The sequence below is a fragment of the Electrophorus electricus genome, chromosome 23 (genome assembly GCF_013358815.1).
Source record: "Electrophorus electricus isolate fEleEle1 chromosome 23, fEleEle1.pri, whole genome shotgun sequence".
NCBI classification, from domain to species: domain Eukaryota; kingdom Metazoa; phylum Chordata; class Actinopteri; order Gymnotiformes; family Gymnotidae; genus Electrophorus; species Electrophorus electricus.
The window spans coordinates 7,717,581-7,734,046 of record NC_049557.1 but is presented as its reverse complement, the minus strand read 5'-3'; the positions used below and the strand labels follow the sequence as shown (position 1 = coordinate 7,734,046).

Here is a 16,466-nt window from a genome sequence, read left to right as displayed (position 1 = left end):
TCATCTGTGTAACAGCAGCGATTCCGACTACGCGTCAGTGATGTCCTGTAGTGGGAGTAATAAAGGCTCGATATGCACTGGGATTTCATGCCCATTTAAGACTCCACTTTGTCTAAAAGGCCCAGTGGAGTCTCTGCTGAGGCCTGTGGGACACAATACACTGTTCTGTGTGTGTAATTGAATTGAGTAGCAAATAAAGAGCTGTAAGGATGACGACTAAATGTAAGCATCACATCCATTAGTGCCTCACATGTTCAGTTTAGATGAGCCGCTCAATGAAAACATTTTCGCCTTTATCATTTCTAGTCTTTGTTCATTGTCCAACTCATCATCCAAAGCCACTCAACTCTACAAGGCGCAGGGGAGACAAAGAAACCACAACCATTTGGGTTATTAGCCTAAACTGTAGAAAACTGACAGTCTCCTCTATTTACTTTATTCAAAGCCTTTTTCATTAGCTCAGTATCATCTTTTTGGTGTGATTTTAAGCGATTCAACTTTACTAAACTTATTTTTAAAATGTTAGAAATGCTGCTGCTAGTCCGTAAGTCGGTGTGAGCTCTGAGCCTGCGAGGTGTGAGGAGTGATGTGTACCTAACGTGTACCACAGCTCGCCCGTTCCGGGTCATCATGGGTGTGGCAGGGACGCTTCTGCCCTCAGGATTGGACGTGCTCCGTGGGAGAGAGCGATTTGGACTGGAAAAGGAATGTGGGGTTTGCGTCATGAGTAACGCTGTGCAAGTGTCAGAAAGAGAGAGAGAGAGAGAGAGAGAGAGAGAGAGTACATACCTGGCTGAGCTAGCCACCGAGTTACGTCGCGCTCTCATCTCATAATAGATTTCGACGGGAGAGAGCTTACGACAGAACCTGCTGTCTGGGCTCCCCAGGACCAGCTGGGAACGAGAGGGGGACACATCTTCAGAGGCTTCTTCTAAAAGAGAGGAAGACAAAGAGAGGAGAAAGAGCCGGAGAGAGTGACGGTCAGTGTTGGGAATACTAGTACTAACACGCTACAGCTCTCTCGGACCTCTTCACCTGTACAGTCGCTGGCAGGTGTGTTGCAGTGAAGGAGAGTGAGGGCTCTTAAGGCCTGGAGTTGGCCATCCCTGCAGTAGCTTATCTCCAACCTACAATTTGCCTCCATAAATCATCTGCATTTATCAACCATTTCCCTCACCATCACCATAACTTACCGTCTACACAAATCTCTACTACACTCCCATAGCTTACCATTCTCTTGACTGGTGGAGTCTGACATGGAGCTGCTCTCGGACTTCACTGTGTTGTCTGTAAACACAGCAACAGCAAAGCTTAAAATACATTTCAAGCCCGTAGATCAATAAAAGTAAAGCCCATAGATCAGTACCTTTTCTGCTATTAATGAAGACAGCGTTGCTTTCATGTAGTGGTGTGTATGTGTCTCTCTCTCTCTGTGTGTGTGTTTGTGTGTGGACGCAGGAAGCTGCTAACAGCATCACAGCAGCAATAATGAAAGGAAGCAGTCTGGTTACTCAGCACATCCTCCGCTTGTCTAAGGTGGACCCTTTTTCTTTCTAAATTCATTTCACACACACACAAACACACGCTCACACAAGCACACACACACACACTCCCCCTACCTGTCCAAGGTATAAGTGTCCATTTTACAGTTAATTTTGACCTTCCTCCCTCTAGCTGTCTCTCACTCACTTTCCTTCTTCATTCCCTTCCTTCATTTCTCTGGCTCGCACACACGCACACACATTCCAGAAATAGATATCGTAGCTTTCTGACCTAGTTGGCCAAGTTTATCCGGTTTGTGTAAAGTGTTGGGTATCTCCAATTACCAGTTGTTCCAATTGTTGTTTAGTATTTACAAGCTAAGCAAAGGTAGTAAAAGAAAGACGGTTTGGTTACGAAGGCATGATGTTTTGGTTATGCGACCTTGGGAATGAGAAAGGTGCTAAATAAACTGAACTTATGACTATTATTATTACTACTATAATTATTGGTTAATCAATGTGATGAACTGAATCAACTCTTAAGGCTATGCTGTTGCCTTTAGTCTGTGGCATTAGCCTGTGCGAGTTGCAAATTACTGTGAGTTGGTCACTGCTGGATAACTGTTTGTTTTTTGTTTTTTTTTACTTTGCCATGTTAACATTGTTTAGTTCATTTTATGCTGTAAACCTCACCAGTGTGACATCCTCTGTGGACTGTCCTTTTGCCATGAGACGGAAGTTGCTCTGCATCTGTGTGCCTGCGGAGGGCGCCACTGAACAGAGTCTTCTTCAGTTTGCGCTGAGATGCTTCGTCCTCCTGCATCACAAAGAACATAAGTGATCAGTACTTGGAAGAAAATAAATGTTGACAAGGAAGATGTGCAAACATCTCATTAGAGCCGCACTACCCACCAGGATGGTTAGAAATCCACTTGCCTCGGTTTTGTAATTGTGCTTGGAACCGCTGCGGACCAACCCGACTTTACGCCGCACGTGGGGGGGGTTTTCACCTGCCTCCAGAGGAAACTCACTTGGTATCTTTCCTGTGAGTTCCTGTAGTATTAAAAAACAAACAAACAAATGCATACAATGTAACATTTCCTATAACATGCGGGATGAATAATGCAGCCAGGTTTTGGCTTTAAGAATCCATGTGGATTTTGAGGTAACACCAAACAGGCAGGTGAGGAGTGTTGCATAGGAAAGGTGAGTATTAGTATGGACATGGCGATCGCAGCACTTGTGTGAAGCCATCCGGCCCCATACAGCGCAGGCGTTAGTCAGAAACAGCGGGCCACAGCACAAGAGAGCATATGAGTGGCCAATCACTCCAGGGTTCACCAGTGTGGTAATGAGGTGTGTGTGTGTGTGTGTGTGTGTGTGTGTGTGTGGTGTATGCGTATGTGCTTGGGTGAGTATGAGAATATATTTACCAAATGTTCCCATAATGATGAGAGGACATTCGGTGTGTGTGTGTGTGTGTGTGTGTGTGTGTGTGTGTGTGTGTGTGTGTGTGTGTGCGTGCATGCATGTGACTCACAGCTTCCTGCAGACACACATGTTTTAGCTCAGCCAGACGGGTGCTGAGTAGAGCCTGAAGGCTCCTACGTCTCTCCTGCAGCTCCACCATCCGTTCAGCTGCATGTTTACTGTCCATGGAACTCTGCAGCTCTACAAACACACACACACACACACACACACACACACACACACACACACTTATCAGATGAGCACATACACAATTACATCAAAAACATGTTACAAAGACAATGAATAAACACTCACCAGGCCTAAAGATCAGGTGACCTTTGACTTCCATGTCATGTGTCTCCTGTCTGATCGTGGGTTCACCTGTACAGAGAGGGAAAGTTTTCTCCAAATCACGCACATGCCAATTAGCAAACCTGAAAACATCTACAAGCTTTTGTTAGTTACACAGTTATACAAAACTGCATGCATTTCTGAAACGATTTAGACTCCATCCCTTCCATCTCCACCCACACCCACCACCTCACCTTCCAGCTGCGGTCATATGAGCTGCAGTGTGTGGGCCTGCACAACCGCTATCACTGGGCTGCAGTACTCCAGTCCACCTGAGGGAGGAGCCACTGTGCTGCTGGTGCTTGATGCTCTGCAAACTTGACACGCTGCAAGAAGCACACAACGAAACCCAGTGTCCAGTGAGCAGCGGACTCACAGCCAGCACACACTCATAGGGGCCTTGATTGAAAGACTGCTTCTGAAGTGAGACTGGCAGGTGAATAAGCAGCCCTACAAAGTTAACCCGATTCATCAGTGATAGCCCTTAAAAGACCACAACTAGGCTAACGGCTCACCCATAGCATCAAAATAAGGTCTTCGAGCCTGGCCAGGTGCAGTGGTGAGGCTGAGCTCGAAGCAGCATTTCAGGAGAGTAGAAATGCAGCCCGTAGGGTTTAACCAGATAAAGTCATGATACTAAAAGGCTGAAAACACTGGTATTTCATGTATTCACCAATGTGGAGGACTTTCTCTCTCTCTCGCTCTCTCTCTCTCATATATATATATATATATATATATATATATATATATATATATATATATGAGAGAGAGAGAGAGATTCCACAGATAAGGGTAGTCTTAATAGCAGATATAGAATGTTGCAACTACAATACATTTGCATGTTTTACTTTCAACGACTGGATTATTCACAAGTTTGCCATCAGTAATTAATGGGAATTTTTTTTCAGCCAAAACTTGCAGAGGATGCGCATAGACTAGAAAATGTAAACAAAACCAAAAAGGTTTAGTAAGTATTGTTAATATATTTTATATATTTAATATATTTTATTATTATTATGAAAAGTTATATTTTGTACAATGCTTTAGTGCACCGAAGAACTGCACTCTAGACACACTGGGGATGTCATGCTCTTTTTCTGCATATTAAATATGATCAACAGTGTTAAGAGTTAAGCTTAGAGGGGCCTAGAGATATCTGTGGTTGTCCCACTTTTGCGGGGTCCTGCACTCCTAACCCATGCGAGTGTGGAGGGCTGTCTGTCTGTATGTGTGCATGTCTGTATGTATGCATGCATGTGTACACGCATAGATTTACTGCAGCAAAAGATGAAGAGATTGAGAAATGAAGAGATGCAGTTGCGGTGACGTATACAAGGACAGGACACGGAGCGCTTACGCCGAGAGCCTCCTCTGCCCCCCTGCCCCACCGCTCTGTGGGAACTGCAGACAGGAACTGGAGCTCCAGGAAAAAGCTCATAAAGGAGGAAATGCCCGAAGGAAGCAGAACTGGGAGGCTCCGAATGACCGACACAAACAAAAAAGAAAGACCCTACAAGCAGTCCTTTCACTGGGCAGAAATCCATCCATCTCTCCAAAATGCAAAGCCATGTGCAACAGTGAGAGTATCTGAAAACACAAAGCTGTGGTTTTGAGTCTTCATCTAAAAAAAAAACCCCATATAACCGCCTCCCATAAACAACGTCTCCTGCAGACGCCACAGGCACCACAGTTCCCTTCTGTTTCCCACTGCAGTGGCCGACGACTAGCTCACAACGCTGCCCAACACTGTGGTTTGCCCTATACAGTTATTATGTCTGGAGTATGTGGATGCAGGAACCTTGGGAGAGTGTACAGCAGCCTCCGTTGGTCTGAAGGCATCAGGATTAAGCGTCTTCAAAAAATGTTGCTTTACTGTCAACATACAGTGGCATGGTGGGTAAGGTTGGCTGATAAACCAAAGAGGAATATTGGTGATCAGAAATGTAAAAATGTGGGTTGTGCAAAAAAGCAAATTCACCTAACAGGAACAACATGCATGTACTCCCCCCCCCACACACACACAGACAACCATCATATATACAGAAGAGTCACATAAATGTGGGTCAGAAGTGGTCCACCTGAAGTGCTAAACACAGATAAATACAGGATTCATGTCCATCTTAGTTTTCTTAGTGTAGAATTTCAAGGAACGGAGTCCCACTGTGGCATGCTGGCATGGGTCCATCACTATGAAAACATTATACACTGGAGCCACAAACAAAGAGATTACAGAATCACTGACAATGTATATGTGCATGGGGGAAGGTATTTTGTGGGGACCGAATGTCCGAATTCTTTTTACAAAAATGTGGATTTTATTTAAAATATATAAATAAAAGCAATAATTTGATTTCTGATTGGCTTACTGAGTTTATGGTTTAGATGTAGGCCTTGTTTAGCACTGTAGTAGCATTATTTAGCCATAGTGAGAAGTTAATGGATATGTTTGAGACTGTGTGTGTGTGTGTGTGTGTGTGTGTGCGCGTGCTCAAAATGAAGCAAATGTCGAGACAAATGGTCTGTTGTCCTGAGTAGGCATACCAGCATTCCGGCACCTTCTCCAAGTCATGTCGGAGCCTGCGTTATTGTTTCTGTACAGATGTTCAGCCTGTCGATCATTCATTCTCTCTCTCTGTTTCTCCTTCTCCTCTTTCTCTCTCCCTTTGCATTTTTGCCTGTATCTCTCTCTCCCATACGTTCTCTTTTTATGTCTCTCATTCTCTTGCTCTCTCCGTCTCTCTCTTCTTAAGCTCAGCAGGATTTTAGGTTCTTGCTACCTCAGCCTCAGTTTTTCACCCAACATCAACGTCGGAGCCTGAAACACAACTGCGACGTTCTTGCTGCACGCCTCCAGACTGAAGGCCTCCCTTGGCCAGTGTGGACTCCTGGGAGAGGATTTCACTTTGAAATCGCTCCTTCTTGCACAAAACACCAACGCTAGAACTCAGCAAATTTCTGCTCCCAGAACCCCCAGCAACTTCTCTGATCAGAACAAGGGCTGACAGATCCCACCATATACACACACGCGCACACACACACACACACACACACACACACCACTGTTCTCAGCCTCCGGTAATTAATCCAGCAATAACGAGAAAGTGTGGACACAGCTGTGTTTCCACACGGCTGCCCTGGGCAGACCCATGGGTCTCAGGCATAACCACAGAACAGACCCACTCTGACACTAACCCGATATACGACTAGCACAGGTCACGCTTGAACATACTTGGCCACGTTAATGCCGTCTTGCCTTATGTGACAACAGCACAGGAGGAAGAAGGGTTAAGTTCCAGTCCTAGGGATGAGGGTACAAATATGCGGAGCAGCGTGGAACTACACCCATATCTAGTGTAAACGATAAAGAAATTACATGCCAGATTATTACATTTAAACGATCATCGTTAAGAGACTCTCGTGAAATGAGACTGACTAACAAGAAACGACAAACATGAAATGAGATTGAGTAAACTGCCTTTTGTTTCAGCAGTGAAGGTTTCTAACAAGCGTGAGTGTCGTCATGGGTTGTGGCGTGGAAACACTCTCCAGATGCACCGCCTCTTCCTGACAAGGCGCACAGCGTGCACCATTTCTCCCACATTCAGTTACACAAACATCTCATGAATGAACCTAAAAGGATTAAGTCCAATAAATATATTCGGCCTGAAACACTGAGACTTTGGTGCGCACGCTGGTAATTGGCCTACACAGGACTACAAACAAAGGCAGACCACTTAAAGTTTGACGCGTTCAGCATGATAACCAAATGCCATTATGGTGCAACAATCCATGTACACTTATATATGAAGGTCAGTGATTGTGTGTGTGTGTGTGTGTGTGTGTTCTCCTTCAAGTTTTTCATATCTCTTCAAGTTTAGTGGTCTTCCTTTTGTCCTTTTTGAAAAAAAGATTTCTATAAAATATTAGAACACTGACCCAGGATCAGAGCCTGCTTTCCAGACAGCTATATTATTTTAGCTGAAACCCAAGTTGATTTGGTCCAAGACACTGAAAAGACACCACGAAACATGTAGTTACCTGTTTGCCTGCTGCCCAAAAATAGTACAGTCATTATATTATAAATGGGAAAATATAGGCCTGACCCTGTCCTATTCACTCTGAGCATGGAGATTCTCTGTTGTATGTACAAAATCAAAATCACCAGTGCTGATCCAGTATCTATAGATCTAAACTGGTCTTCAGTGTACAAGTTTTTTGTTCTAAATAGACTATGTAATTACCACACACTCACACATACATATCTATGCAAACTGTCTTGTCTCTTAGTGTGTAACTGAGTAAAAGCAGAGGGTAGGTCTTGCCTAAAGGGTGAGACCACCCAAAACTGGTAACACTAACAATACAGAGCAGTGAAAGTGTATCATTAGCATTTGTGGTTACCTTCATTATTAGCCACTGTAGTATGTATGGGCAAAGCTCTCCATTAATGGTAAGTGAAGTATTTCTGATGTTCACACTTTCATTGCTTTCAAATGTTCCTGGGGGGACTAGGAGTGGTTTTCAAAACCAAAAAAATAATGAGAAAATGGCAAAAAGGAGGCACTACACCATAACCGCGTGAGGGGGGAGGTCAAGTCCCGGTGTTTGTTCATCCCTCACGTAATGCCATGTTGCTGAAAGGTGATCCTCCCCTTTGAAAAGCTCTCAGCTTTTGATCCAATCAGATCAGACAGCCGCGTTCTGAGTGACAAATGGAGCGTGGGCCTAACAGCCAGCAACACTCTCAGCACATGCAGCCTGGCTACAGCTGACTGGTTTTTGGTGGAGAGCAAATGGGTTCTGAACGCATCTCTCCAGGCACGCTTGACCCCTCCCCTCCTGGCTCCAGCAAAGCTGCAGGAGGCCTGACAGGCATCCCACAGGACTTGGGGGGGGGGGGGGGGGGGGTACGCAAGCTCACGCATTCACGCTCTCTGCCACACCACTCACTCTTTCTGCTCTCCTGCTCCACCCCTGTGGCAGGACCCCAGGACAACCACGGCCCGGCCCTCAATAGGAGCCTCTCACAGCCCTGTGCCCCCCCCGCAGGGCAGGTGGAGGGCCCATTTCCTTTGACTGGCAGGAACAACGGCTCCAGCAGAGAGAGGGGCAAGTGGCAGCAGACAGCAGATGGCTGCAACATATGCATCTGCTCCGGACCAACTATCCACACGCAACGCTGAAGATTTTCACTTTTAAAGCACATTTAATTATTACTGTTATAAGCTCTTTATAATTCAGCTTCTAATGCGAAGCGGATGATCGACCAAAACATCGCCACGAGCCACAAATCATAAATATATTCAAAATGTTTTCTGTTCTGCACAGTTATGCACACCAAGCAACTCAATCCATTTGAAGCTTGTGTAGGACACGTAAACTAACAGTCCACCCAAAAATGCCATCTGTGCTAATGAATAAAATTGATATCAGTTGAAAATCATATCAGATCTGAAATCAGATCATGCTAACTATTAAGTCACAAGTTCTCAGTACCTGACAGTCACATTTGCAGTTCACATTAGCAGTGACCACTATGAGGGCCAGCCCTGACTTGTCACCTCTCACAAACACAGACATCAGCACATCACCCAATGGATTTCACAACAATGGACATAACAACTAAGGCTTTGTAAATGCAGATGCTGGTAAAAGCTGGGACAGACGTTCACAAACAAGGGCACTTAAAGGAAACCCAGGCTGGATGGCAGCCCTGCCCAGAGCACAATAAGCTCTACTGGGTCACTTTGGCTTCGGTGAGAGGCTACAGCCCGATAGTCCCAAAGGGACGGCGTTCGTAATGCAGCTCGAACACCTCACGCAGAAACACAAAGTGGACGGTGTGCTGTATATCACAGCTTCTGTTACAAGACTGTAAACAACTCTAAATACAATCAGGGCAAACTGAAGTGGGCCGCATCTACAATAATGTATCAGACGCCATGATAAGGAGGATGACAGGTCTAACGCTAAGGACGCTCGGCACCAAAATAAACACAGGAAGACAGCAGGAGAGCACAGTGAATGCTTGTGGTTGACCACAGTGAACATAGCGCAGGTGAGGGCCCAAATTTCCTGTGACAGCTGTGTTTTGTTTGGGACAAACGCAAGGACATGGAGAAACATGTCTGGTCATGGTTCTACTATTAAATACTCATCATAACGGCTAAGGACATGTTTATATAGCCTCTAAATGATCTGTAAATTTTAAACGTTTCACAGCTTTTAAGCAAATTCATATTGTGTTCTCATCAAATATGCAAATACTCTGATGGGGAGGAAAATAAAAACACCAACAGCTGAACAAAAATGTTGCTGAGTTGACAGAAGGCATCATATCATGATTTATTAAAAAACAATATTATGAAATATTTAAAGATTTCTACTGATTTCCATTCAGGTTTTCTTGGCAACAAATTTAAAGCTGGCATAAATTGGATAGAAAGACCAAGTATGTTACTAAGGGCAGTCAGTTACTAAGATATCTGAGAATATGCAAAACTTCGGTTTCTAATCATTTCTACCTTCGGAACGTTTCATGTTACAAAGATTAATCTTAAACAAAACTTTATGTTCACTGAAATAAACACTTTTGGCCTTGTTCAGAGTCCTGGGATGTACAACACATTTGTTTCATCAGATGAGCTCTCCGTTTAGATCATAGACATCCCACTGGAAATGGAGCATGACGCAGAGTAAGGTTCAGAATGAGGTACATTCAGCTGCCCCTTGTGGTGTGAGCATAAAAAAGAACCTTAACTGATATTAGATCACCATTCCTACAATGACACAGACATAGACATTGGACACCCCAGGTTAACCTCTGAATATAATCAGACTCCTCTTGTTGAGTGGACGGACTGAAGGATCAACATGCTTTGGTCATTTATCTCTCACTATTCGCCGCTTCTCTTTATGTGCCTAGTCAGCTGGTGGTTAGGAAGTGGAGCCATGCGCGGGGTAAACATAAGTAATCACCTGCACATCTGGTGGGCACATGCCGCATATGCTCCACCACCGCCCCTTTCTGGAGAAAAAGAACGTCACGGCCTTCCTCAGCGCAGCGTGTTTCAGCTAACCGCAAAACAGACACTGCACAACTCCCGCTCCTGTGTTCCGGTCAAAACAGCAACACTGCCAAGCAACATCAAATACATGTTCCAAGATGATGGTGGGCAGGGTTATATATTAAGGAGATGTTCTACAAGAAAGAGAAGAACTGCCCACTAAAGATGATTTTTAGATGGCTATTTTAAATATGTGCCTTACGTGTGCGCTTTCAGCTGTGGCCCATTGTACTTCTAGAAGGGCGCTGGTGTGGTTTATTGTTCATGCTACTGCAAAGTTCATGTTTTAAACCATTTCCTGAGAGACTCAGCATTGTGTTTAGATATATGCACCAACAGGGGCCTTGTGACGGCTCCTATGTGTCCCAAATAAATAACTTAAATAAAAGACTGCTGGGGGGTTTGGAAATCTATATCATTGAAAGGTGTGTGCAAAGACCTTGTGGAGAGAGCAGGAGCTGCTTTAAATCATCGCCTATCCCGAGCAGTGTGCAAGGCTCTTTTACAGCCGGCTGATGGGGATTTACAGCTCTTCTGCAGAGGCTTTGAAGTCTCTGCAGCACTCTGAGCATTACGGCAATGACCCGGGCAGGTAGAGCGCGAAGACGCCAGTGAGAGTGAACCCGGTGAGCAGAGCAGCGGGTTGCATGGAAACTGCATGGCAAAAGAAAAGAGAACTGGTGGGAGTGGCCCAGAGATCATAACACAGTTATGGATGGGACAATGTAAACAATGAAGTCATGTGTATTAAAAATGTAAATGTCTATCGAAAAAAGGAAAAAAAAAAAAAAAAAAAAAAAAAGTTATGGCCCTTTGAAGAAAAACAAAAAAACAGAAAAAAGAGGAAAGATTGGAAGAGTGTGTGGAGCGAGGTAAAGGCGGGTTGAGCTGCTTGATTCTAAAGAGAGAGGTGCCGAAGCTTTAGAACAAAGGGAACGGGCTCAAAGGGGAAAAAAAAAAAAAAACACCACTCAGTACAGAGCAGCTGGATTCATACATATTCAAATGTGAACCCCATTTGAATATTTAAAGCCATTGGGACAAATTCTGTGCGTGTGTGCATGTGTATAATGGGGGCTGGGGGAGGTGGGTGCGTTAAGGAGGCTCTCTGATCACTGCTCCACCACAACAGCCCGATTCCCCCAAAACAACTGGATCACTTCGGAAATAGACGATCTCTACAGTAGCTATACAACAGTGTAGGTGGTTTAGGTGGCGCAGCTGTTGAATGTGCCAGCAGCGGTGCCTCCGGCCTGGGCGGAAGTGCAGCCATCAGCTATATATAGCAGCTTACACCCAGTTCAGGGCTTCAGCCTGCCCGACCAAATAAAACACACCTGCAAATTATTTTTTTGAATTGCAGTTTATGATGAAAAACATTCTATATTTTCAAAAACACCCTCAGTATTGAAGAGCAGACATTGCTAGGATCAATATACTATCGGTTCTGTCTTAGTCACAAGAACACATATGCAGACATTTCATAACTTGTTATCTGAAACCCTTTATACGGTTGTTAAATACCACCTAGTCACCATCTTTGTTATATGTTGTTGCTCTAGGATTCATCATCCCTCCACTGCACAGCTTTTGTGTTTTCACTGCTTTAACGCATCTGATTCAGCTAAAGGAGGATTTGATTATTAGTTAATGATGTCTCAAGAGTGAGAGGGTGCAAAGAAAATCCTAAATCAGTGCGGTGAACCCTTCAAGACTGGAACTCAGGAAACACGACAAATCAGCACTGCTTGCTCTTTCAGCTTTATTATCCATCTTTACTTCAGTGTTATGTTCTCTGTATTTTTTTGTGTCTACCCCCCCCCCCCCCCACACTCTGACATACTTGATCCATCTTATGGGACTGACGTTTAGCCGATGAGTTTGATCACATGCACAGTATAGCGGGGTTGTCAGACGCTACCATCCTCACCATTGCCGCCCTATTGACCAACACCCGCTTGGCACCTACTCGTACCCTGCAGCTCTCCACTAGGACTGTCATACACCAGTTTGTATATCCCTCTGATTGCTACTGGACTTTCTGTGAATACTCCTGCTTCCTATGCCACCGTTGTAGTTTGCCGTGTTGTATCATGGCTGTACCGTCGTGAAACATGATATGGACTCACTCTGGCAAAAATGTATCTGTAAGAAACAAAATACTTTCATTTCACTGCTGGTGTACTGAATATCCAGGAATGAGGGAACAAACACAAAACTTCCTAATCATAGGAAAATCAATAGGGCACAGACAGCCGCAAACTGATACAACCACACCTGATTACAAACGTGCGTACCACAATCCTCAAGTTGTCAGCGGTGACAGTCAGGACACCACATCTGAGAAAGCCTGCTCAAGTGTGTCCTATTGGCTGAACGAAGGCTGAACAGCTATTACACCACATGGGTGGAATTTCATTAAACCATTCAGTTGTCTTAGTGGAGAACACATGCTTGCTTAATCCCAAACCATCAGGAATGCTAGCTATGTTTGTCATGTATAATGGCCACACCACAGTAGAGCAGCTGATTACAAGTAGAACGGCTTCAATGCCCACTTCTGTTTTGTAACGCTCGTTAGGAAGTGGTGTTCTTGGTGTGGTTCACAACACTCAGAGCACCACACCACTGGACAAGTTAGGATGTCCACAAATAGGGAGGGGCACCCCTGGGGTCGAAGGTTATTGGTTAATACATGTAGAAAGCAAGTGCTTGGATTTAAGGAAACACCCCTGTGTTCTCAGACTATATTGTGACTCTAGACAGTGTCAAAGAAGCTGATTCCAGACGTTTGTTAAAGAAAAGGCACCCATCTAGGGTCACCATGCTGCTAATGCGTTCATTAACTTGATAACATGATAAACCCTCATTAAGCTTCTCTTTACACTCTTTGCGAGTGAGCTGGACTTGGCTGCATGCCCCAGGAGAGAGGCCCGTCTCTAGGTAGCTCCCTAAATACTCCAATAATCTCCTTCTCACTAGGCAACAATGCACTCCACTAACAACTGGACAGTCCAAGCACACACACCATGGAGCCAACACATAATTTTTGTTAACTACGAGCCATTGTTGTCTTTTCAAAGCGGGAAATGAAAGCCGTAAGACAGACTCCACTACTGAAATAAAAAGGCTGTGTGTTTGAGTTAAGATGTAATAAAAGATGTAATAAGAGGGAAAAACAAAGATAGCTACATGAACTGGCCAAATAAACCATGCAGCCCCAGAACAGGAGATTATTGAGAATGTGCTAAATCAGTAAGTAAATCCAGTTTTTCCTGCAAAAGTCAGAGATTAAAGACTCTAAATCTCTCCAGACCAAAGGTAATCAGCTGCTCAATTATCATACGAAGTGGACAATCTCTGAGTCATGCACTTCATGTATTCATGCTGTAGAATTCTTCAAAGTTTCCCTCCAACAAAGTGAGCCAAGCAGAGCTTTGGTGTGAAAATCCTCACCCCAATACTCCGAGCAAATACCACTATAAGACAGGTAAGAGGGCCAATGTGGTGTTCACTGAACTCCATGCATTTTCAGTGTGCAAAATACTTTTTAAAGATAAAATATTTTGCTACACAAAACTAAGCTAACACCTTCAACAGTGGTTACAGATATTGCACCTTATATTAGAGTGACTTAAATGGGTTATGATCAGGTTTTAAAAGCAATAGTAAGCATTGCTGATTGATCTGTTGCATGCAAAAGAAAAAAGGATCATGTAATTCTCTCAGTGGTAAAGTTTCACATTTTCTCTGCCCTGATTTACCAAACGCCTGCAACCTGCGTGAGAATTTGACATTATATCGGTTTCACTGGTTGTTGCTGACCCATCCGCCCAACGACGTGGGTTGCATACAAGAGCACAGAAATTTTTTAAAAAAAAGGAAAGCACGGTCGTGTTTTCAGCCAATCCGGGCGTGGAAAGAGGCAGTCTGGCATCCTGAAGGAGGAGGACTTTGTACAGATGCATCCGCAGCTTGTGGCTAGACAAACAGAACTGCGGGTCATAAAAGCTCCTACGCCGAGACACCACGAGCGAGAGTACATCTTCTGGCATCATTCTATGTAAACAACAAATGGCTTTTAATAAGCCAGTTCGTGTTTCAAAAATATGCCAGGTTCTTAAGTTGTCCGGAACGACAGACTGAGTTAGGTTTAAACGAAAAGCCTGAGTCAGAGCTGAAAACTCAGGTACAGATCAGTTTGTTGAAATGAACAGGTCACAGAAAAATTTAAGCAACTGATCACGAGGCTGACCATTTTTTCTGTATAACGTTGAAATGAACTGCTTGTACAATTCCGAAGGCGAGGAACCCACTTAGTCAATGGCTAGTTTACATAAACCTAGTGATCTTTCCGTGTATGCAAGTTAATTCAAACAATTGCCCCACATTTGTCTTGTGAGAGGTATGGCATTGCATGTAGCCTACACACGATGCTGATTTTAGAAGAAAAAAATAGATTCAAACTTAGTTTCAATATCTTACAGTCTATGGAAATTCCAAACCAATGATAACTGCAAAATCATGAGTGCTTTAACTACAAGTCTGGTTATTTTGGGGATTGTATTTCACTCTTACCTTGTCACTACATTAAAGCCCCGTGGTCTGTCATGGTCTCTTGTTTATAAGAGTTTATTCAAGCTGCGATGCAGGAAGGCTATTCCTGCTGCATGCATCAATTCCTTTGAAATTCCGTAGCTCAGGTAACGTATAAAATGCATCGCCCGGGTCTGCGTTACTGAAATAAACTCCGGTGCAAAGCAAAACTAAAATGATTCTAATATACTGAGTAGCCCTCTCTAAGCACCCCTCGGAAACGCTCAACCTCACTTCTGAACCCAGGTCGAGAGAAGCCAACGAACGCACTTTTCTGGACGAAACCAACTGATGCGCGCACAGAGGGGTGGGCCATGTACCGCTACAGGTCACGATAACGCAAAACATGCGTTTCTTTGTTTTTATACCCATCTAAATACCCATCTAAAAGATTTATGACGTAGCACGATTACCATGGTTTGTGTGCCATTTAATATTCGCAGCGTTACGCAAACCGTGTGAGCCAAAGGGATTTGGTCGCGTTTGTTTATGTGCAGAACGCGTGTTCCTTCCCCACTGCTAAAACGTCTGGAGCCAAGTTTCCTGAAAGTGTTCCTGTGTTACTGCAAAGCTGGGATTGGAAACCATGTCTATTACTCGCTCCAACTTTCATTATCTTAAAGCTGCCACCCTTCTCGGCCTACTATTTACAAAACAAGTTTTAAAAAACCAAACAAAACAAGCCTAGCTGGGGGGGTTCAATTAAGGAACGACGGTGACTTGTATAGCGTTTTCACAAAATATTAAGATCCTGTCCTCTTCATATGCTTAGAAACCTAACATTAATCTTTCTGTGTTGGTGAAAACTAAGAACTTGTTTCGTTGCCTTGCGCTACCTGAGAGGCTGAAGGACTGCAGGCTGATTTGCAAACCAAAGCGCGCGAGCACAGCCTGTAACTGCGCGTGCCTATTCACATGTTAAGACCGTCATTGAAGTGGACACCAGAGCGGTAGTCCCGCGTGCTCCAGGTATTGAGTACATTTAAACGCAGAATGGTTGGATTCTGCGCTCTCCGTGTTACCACGCCCACCTGGCTTTGTTCAGAGGACGTTCTCAAATATCTTGACCACAAACATATTTTAAACGTGAGCCCTACTGTAGAATACGTGAAATCCAACCATATCATCACTGAAAGACTCAATCCTGAAGACTCATCAATTAGTCATATCTTGTCAAAGGAAAAATCACAGACCTAATTTGTTATCTTTTCTATGAAATTAATGTGCACTGACCATTTTCAGTGTAAGTTATTAGGTCTTTCTGGTAAGTAACCAGAAGTCGAGAGTTCGGGCTTAACCATGTGGGAGTTTTAAAAATGTGGGAGGAAAAGCCTGCTTTGCAGTCTCTAATGAATCACTTGGACATGTTTTTTTTTATCCATTTATACCACAGTACAGCTATATGATTAAATAGGAAATAATGTCCAATTGCCTGTGACTTGTGTCCTCTTGGTCAGCAAGGCTGGTGTTTAGACTGCTACAGAGTCACTGAAGGGTTTGT

The 16,466-nt window shown here is 44.0% G+C and overlaps 1 protein-coding gene across 3 annotated transcripts in view; it reads right to left on the bottom strand.

Annotated features, from left to right (window-relative positions):
* The window catches only part of si:ch211-169p10.1 (coiled-coil domain-containing protein 120), a 34,443-nt gene that overhangs the window by 2,254 nt on the left and 15,723 nt on the right, over positions 1–16,466 (bottom strand). Inside the window, exons 1-9 of one of the 3 annotated variants that reach the window (XM_027007588.2) lie at positions 14,948–15,297; positions 3,497–3,628; positions 3,267–3,332; positions 3,022–3,152; positions 2,394–2,534; positions 2,175–2,298; positions 1,231–1,287; positions 790–931; positions 595–696 (exon numbers count right to left, since the gene is read on the bottom strand). In XM_027007588.2, coding sequence (XP_026863389.2) covers positions 595–696; positions 790–931; positions 1,231–1,287; positions 2,175–2,298; positions 2,394–2,534; positions 3,022–3,152; positions 3,267–3,300 — 731 coding nt within the window. In that variant the 5' untranslated portion in view covers positions 3,301–3,332; positions 3,497–3,628; positions 14,948–15,297. Of the gene's footprint in view, positions 1–594; positions 697–789; positions 932–1,230; positions 1,288–2,174; positions 2,299–2,393; positions 2,535–3,021; positions 3,153–3,266; positions 3,333–3,496; positions 3,629–14,947; positions 15,298–16,466 lie in introns of those variants that run through there. The other 2 variants (XM_027007591.2, XM_027007589.2) reach the window with 2 other exon arrangements.